Raw genomic sequence first — 5,055 nt, 5'->3', positions numbered from 1 at the left:
TCATGATGTTTGGGAGAAGTTTTAAGGCGTTAGTCGACACTGGCTCTATGATAAATCTGATAGGTGATGAAGTCTCTGATTTTATTGAACGATATGTGAACCCCGAATATAAAGAGGTCAGAGTTGCCATGGCCAACAATTCTGAGACAACGTTAAATCGATGCTTCTCCCTGCCGTCCGTAATAAGAGGTGCCAACCACGAACTGAAAGTCGTTCACCTTCCGGGTTTGGGACCACACATAATATTGGGGATAGACATAATAAGCCGCTTGAACATAATAACAATAGACTCTGACAGGGATGGCGTCCCAGACCGATGCCAAATGGTTTCACACGTCATCGACTCCCCGAATTCATCAGATGGACAAAGCGAAGTGGAAGAGGCTGCGATGCGTGATCTTGAGGACAACCAAAAGAAGACATTGAATGAATTTCTGGAACGGGAGCTGCCAAAATTTGAAAGTACGACGGGCCGCACGTCCTTGGTGGAGCATACCATCAAGATGAAGATCGATACACCGGTGAAGCAGCGATACTACCCCCGAAACCCGGCAATGCAGAAGGTGATTGACGAAGAAGTAGACCGAATGTTAGCTGAAGGCGTAATTGAGCCGTCTTCGAGTCCATACTCAAGCCCAGTCGTTCTAGTTAAGAAGAGTACAGGGAAATATAGGTTTTGCATAGATTTTAGAAAGATTAACCAGATGAGTGAAAAGGACGCATATCCCTTACCACAAATTAATTCGATCCTGGAAAAGCTACGAGAAGCCCGATTTATAACCACTTTAGATCTAAAGCAAGGATATTGGCAAGTTCCCCTAGCAGCAACTAGTCGACCAGTTACAGCTTTTACAGTCCCTGGGAAGGGACTTTATCAGTTCGTGGTCATGCCATTTGGGTTGCATTCAGCGGGGGCGACGTTCCAGCGGCTGTTGGATAAAGTTATCGGTCCCGAACTTGAGCCAAGGGCCTTCGCCTACCTAGACGACTTGATCATTGTTAGCAAATCGTTTGAGGAACATCTTCAGGTATTGAGCGACGTTTTCACCCGTTTGAGGACTGCCGGCCTGAAGCTCAACCCCGACAAATGTCAGTTTTGTAAACGTCAATTGAAGTACCTCGGGCACATTGTAGACGACCGAGGGATCCGTACTGATCCGGAGAAGGTTAGGGCGATTCAGGAATACCCCACACCACGAAATGTACGGGCACTTCGAAGCTTTCTGGGTCTGGCATCATGGTACCGGAGGTTTGTGGATAACTTTGCGAAAGAAGTCACACCGCTGACCAAACTGCTGCGTAAGGATGTTAAATGGGACTGGACCGATGAGCAGCAAAGGGCTTTCGAAACTATGAAACGGAAACTTGCCTCCACGCCAATACTAGCTTGTCCGGAATTTGAGCACCCATTTTGGCTACAGGTGGACGCTTCAGGCGAAGGTTTGGGGGCCGCACTCACGCAGAAAATTGATAAGAAGGAGGTGGTCATTGCCTACGCGAGCAGGCTTTTGTCCGACAGTGAAAAGAAATTCACGGTGACCGAGAAAGAGTGTCTTGCACTCGTCTGGGCCGTAAAGAAATTTCGCCCCTATTTAGAGGGTTACCGGTTTGTTGCGGTAACAGATCATCAGGCACTTAAGTGGCTAATGAATCTCCAGCAGCCCTCAGGACGATTAGCTAGGTGGGTTCTCGAACTACAGCAACATGACTTCGAGATCCAGTATCGGAAGGGAAGTTTGAACAAAGTGGCAGATGCACTTTCTCGCCATCCCGTTCGAGAATTAGTCGAAATTCAAGTTTGTAAGGTAGAGGAGGTGGTCCCGAGAGATAAAGGACGCCGGAAAGATTGGTATGAACGAATGTGTTATAAGGCCAAGCGAAACCCTAGATGCTCGGAGGATTGGGCCATTAGAGGAGGCCAGCTGTATACCAGGAGGAACGCAAAAGAAGGAAAGGTGGTAGATCCAGCTATAGTGTGGAAGCTTTGTGTTAAGCCTGCCGAGAGGGACTTGGTCCTTCACCAAAACCACGACCACGAGACCGCCGGACACCTTGGGGTACGTAAAACCGGCAAACGAATACAACAGAGATACTATTGGCCCGGGATGATGAAAGATGTGCGGTCATACGTTAAGAGTTGGCCAAGCTCACAAAGTAGAGCAAACGAAGCCCGCGGGTAAGATGGCCTTCCGTAAACCCCAGGGACCGTGGTACACGGTTACGGCCGATTTGATTGGACCCCTGCCACGTTCAAAGAAGGGGGCGAGATTTGTGCTAGTGGTTCAAGATGTCTTCACGAAATGGATAGAGTTGGCACCCCTCCGAGCCGCAACAGCTGCCGCTGTCTCCAGTGCGTTTCGAAATATCATATTATTAAGATATGGGGCACCCGAGATAGCGATAACCGATAATGGGTCTCAGTTCACGTCGAGGATTTGGCGAGGTTTGCTTGACGGCTGGAAGATTGAACACCAACTCACGGCGCCATATACCCCCCAGGAGAATCCGGTGGAGCGCTCAAACAGAGTACTCAAGACCATGATAGCACAGTACGTAAAGGAGGATCACCGAGCTTGGGACGAGTATCTAAATGAATTTCGATACGCAATAAACACAGCAACGCACGACGCCACTGGTTTCACACCAGCCCTGTTGAATTTTGGTCGGGAGCTCAGGACTCCTAACGCCTTACACGGTCCCGTTGAAGTTTCGTCAACAGATGAAGATACAGACCCAGCGGTCATCTATCCAACCGAAAACCGCAAACGAATGGAACGTTTTCAGCACCTCGTGAGGAAGTGTAGGATTAATATAGAGAAAGCAAGCCGTCAGCATGCGAAGTATTATAATTTGCGCAGGCGTGACATCCGATATAATCTTGGGGATAGAGTCTGGGTGAGGCAACATCATTTATCTTCAGCCACCGAGGGGTTTGCGGCAAAGTTGGCAGCTCGTTACGACGGACCCTACGTTGTTAGGGCAAAAGTGGGAACCAACATTTATGAACTCGAAGGGCAAAACGGAAGACAAACGACACGGGCTCACGTTAAAGATTTGAAGAAATGGGTGTCAGCGGTTCAATGCCACACACCCACGGTATACGTGGGTATGCCTGAGACGCCTGCTGTGTAAGCAGTTGGTCCAGGTACGGCGGGCATGTGAGTACCTTAGGAATAAGTAGTAGATAGCTGAGCCTAGCATGTATAGTATCATTGCTTGCCCAACCAGATCACTAAGCATGTGTTTTGTTTCCAGAGTTGCATGCTAACTGCTTGTTGCCAATTCGCACCAAAAATTTTGCTTGGCACTGTCATTATCACCCCTTGCTTTCTGTAGTTCATTCCTCGCATTGCACGTTCCTCATTAGTGTGCTTGTTTTTTTTTCTTCCATTTTCACACCTTGTAAATAGATAGTCGACTCACAACATGGCCTTTGCAAAAAGACAACTCCGCCCTATAGAGGATGTCGCCTCGAAGGACACAGAGTGCCTATTCCCCGGGCGTTTGGTGAATGGGGAAGTGATCAATGCATTTCTACGCCTCGTTGAGCGGAGGAGCTGCAACCGACCTTCATTGCCTCACGTGATGGCGTTGAACACATATTTTTTCCCCGCTTTGAAGGCATGCCCGGCACGTCAGCGGGAAGGATTTGATCGGATCCAGAGACGCCATAAAAACCTCAATCTCCTGGACTTTGACATCATCCTCGTCCCCGTCCATGAACCTCGATTGGGTCGTGAGGGACATTGGTGGCTGATGGTGGCAGACATCAGGACGAAAACAATCAGTGCCTACGACTCTGTGACAGGGCGGGACCAAACCAAAGATTTGGAGGTCATGAGGGCCTATCTGGACTACCAAGCAGAAGTTGCGACTCCAACCCGCGCCAAACGAGAATGGCTTTTGTGGAAAGGGCGAGAGTGTCCCGCCCAGACGAACACCACGGATTGTGGCATTCTACTGTGCGCAGTGGCAGCAGAAATTTCGCAAGGAGGGCCCTTAGTAAATTTTACCGTGGATACGAATGAGATGAGACGGAAAATATCCAGAGCACTGCGAGCTTCCGCCATCGGGGATGACCAACCCATGGAAGAAGACTTATTCCCAGGGGAGGTCGATTGGGACTTCGAGACGTTAGCACGAGAGTTGGAACGGATTGCACCACCTGTCCCAATGGGAATTGTACCAGCAGACATAGATAGCCAAAGCGAATGGGACGATTGCGCCCTGGATGACCCTTTGCCTGAGGTCGCAGTGACGCCCGTGGAAGGTGGAAATAGTGCTCAAAATGAGAAGGAAGGTTCACAGACGAAACCGGATTTACTGGAGTTGGCTGGGATGACGGAAGAAGAAGTCAGCATGGATCAGATGCCGGCGTCACCTACCCTGTCGATGTCACCTGGGAGGCTACGTGACTGGGTCAGCGTGACTTCCACCACCGAGAGTTTTGAGATTATAAGCGAACCGGAAACCGAGTCGAGTCAGCTACAGACGACCCAACCCATGGAGATCGACTTTGGACCGACAGCAGTTCCGCCAGAGATTCTGATGCGAAGCTCAGCAGTAGGAGGCGAGAGTACTAGCACCCCGACCCCGAAGCCCGAGGAGGGTGCCACAAACCGCCCAGCGAAGACACGAGGGAAAAGAAGGACCATGAAGGTGCAAATTCCTGGTACCAACACCTTCAAGAGGATTAATATTCGTAAGTTGGGGCTGGTGCCCTACAAACGATGAACCCGTCAGAAGGGTGAAGAGTTTTGTTTTGTTTGAAAGAAATTTTATTTTATTTGCCCCGTAGGAGATTGCGGAGGTTTATCAGATCCTAAGGAGTTGGATCCAAACAGCGAGGAAGATAGTTGAAGACGGTGATTGAGTTAGAAGAATTTTTATTTTTTTGAAGAAGATAAGGAGCTTTTTTTTTTCTTTTCCGTTTCTTTTTTTTGTTTCCACGAAGTGAGTGGAGGATGTAAGGGTTGTTTTTTTACACCTCACTTTTTTTTTAAGAAGATCACGATGGAAGTCGGAAGAAAATGTTTTTAGTTGAGGGTCATCAAA

At 48.9% G+C, this 5,055-nt stretch overlaps 1 protein-coding gene across 1 annotated transcript; it reads left to right on the top strand.

The window, feature by feature from the left end:
- The first annotated feature begins 2,990 nt into the window (after positions 1–2,990).
- On the top strand, positions 2,991–4,734 carry LOC128984118 (uncharacterized). The gene has a single exon (XM_054403403.1). It carries the CDS (start codon positions 3,427–3,429, stop codon positions 4,732–4,734), a length of 1,308 nt encoding a protein of 435 aa, XP_054259378.1. The 5' UTR covers positions 2,991–3,426.
- Positions 4,735–5,055: the final 321 nt, after the last annotated feature.

This window comes from Macrosteles quadrilineatus, unplaced genomic scaffold (genome assembly GCF_028750875.1).
Source record: "Macrosteles quadrilineatus isolate MER2022 unplaced genomic scaffold, UCM_ALF_1.0 Scaffold_2__2_contigs__length_208266976, whole genome shotgun sequence".
Classification (NCBI taxonomy): Eukaryota; Metazoa; Arthropoda; class Insecta; order Hemiptera; family Cicadellidae; genus Macrosteles; species Macrosteles quadrilineatus.
The sequence above is the reverse complement of the archived record's forward strand: the minus strand, read 5'-3'. Positions and strand labels throughout refer to the sequence as shown.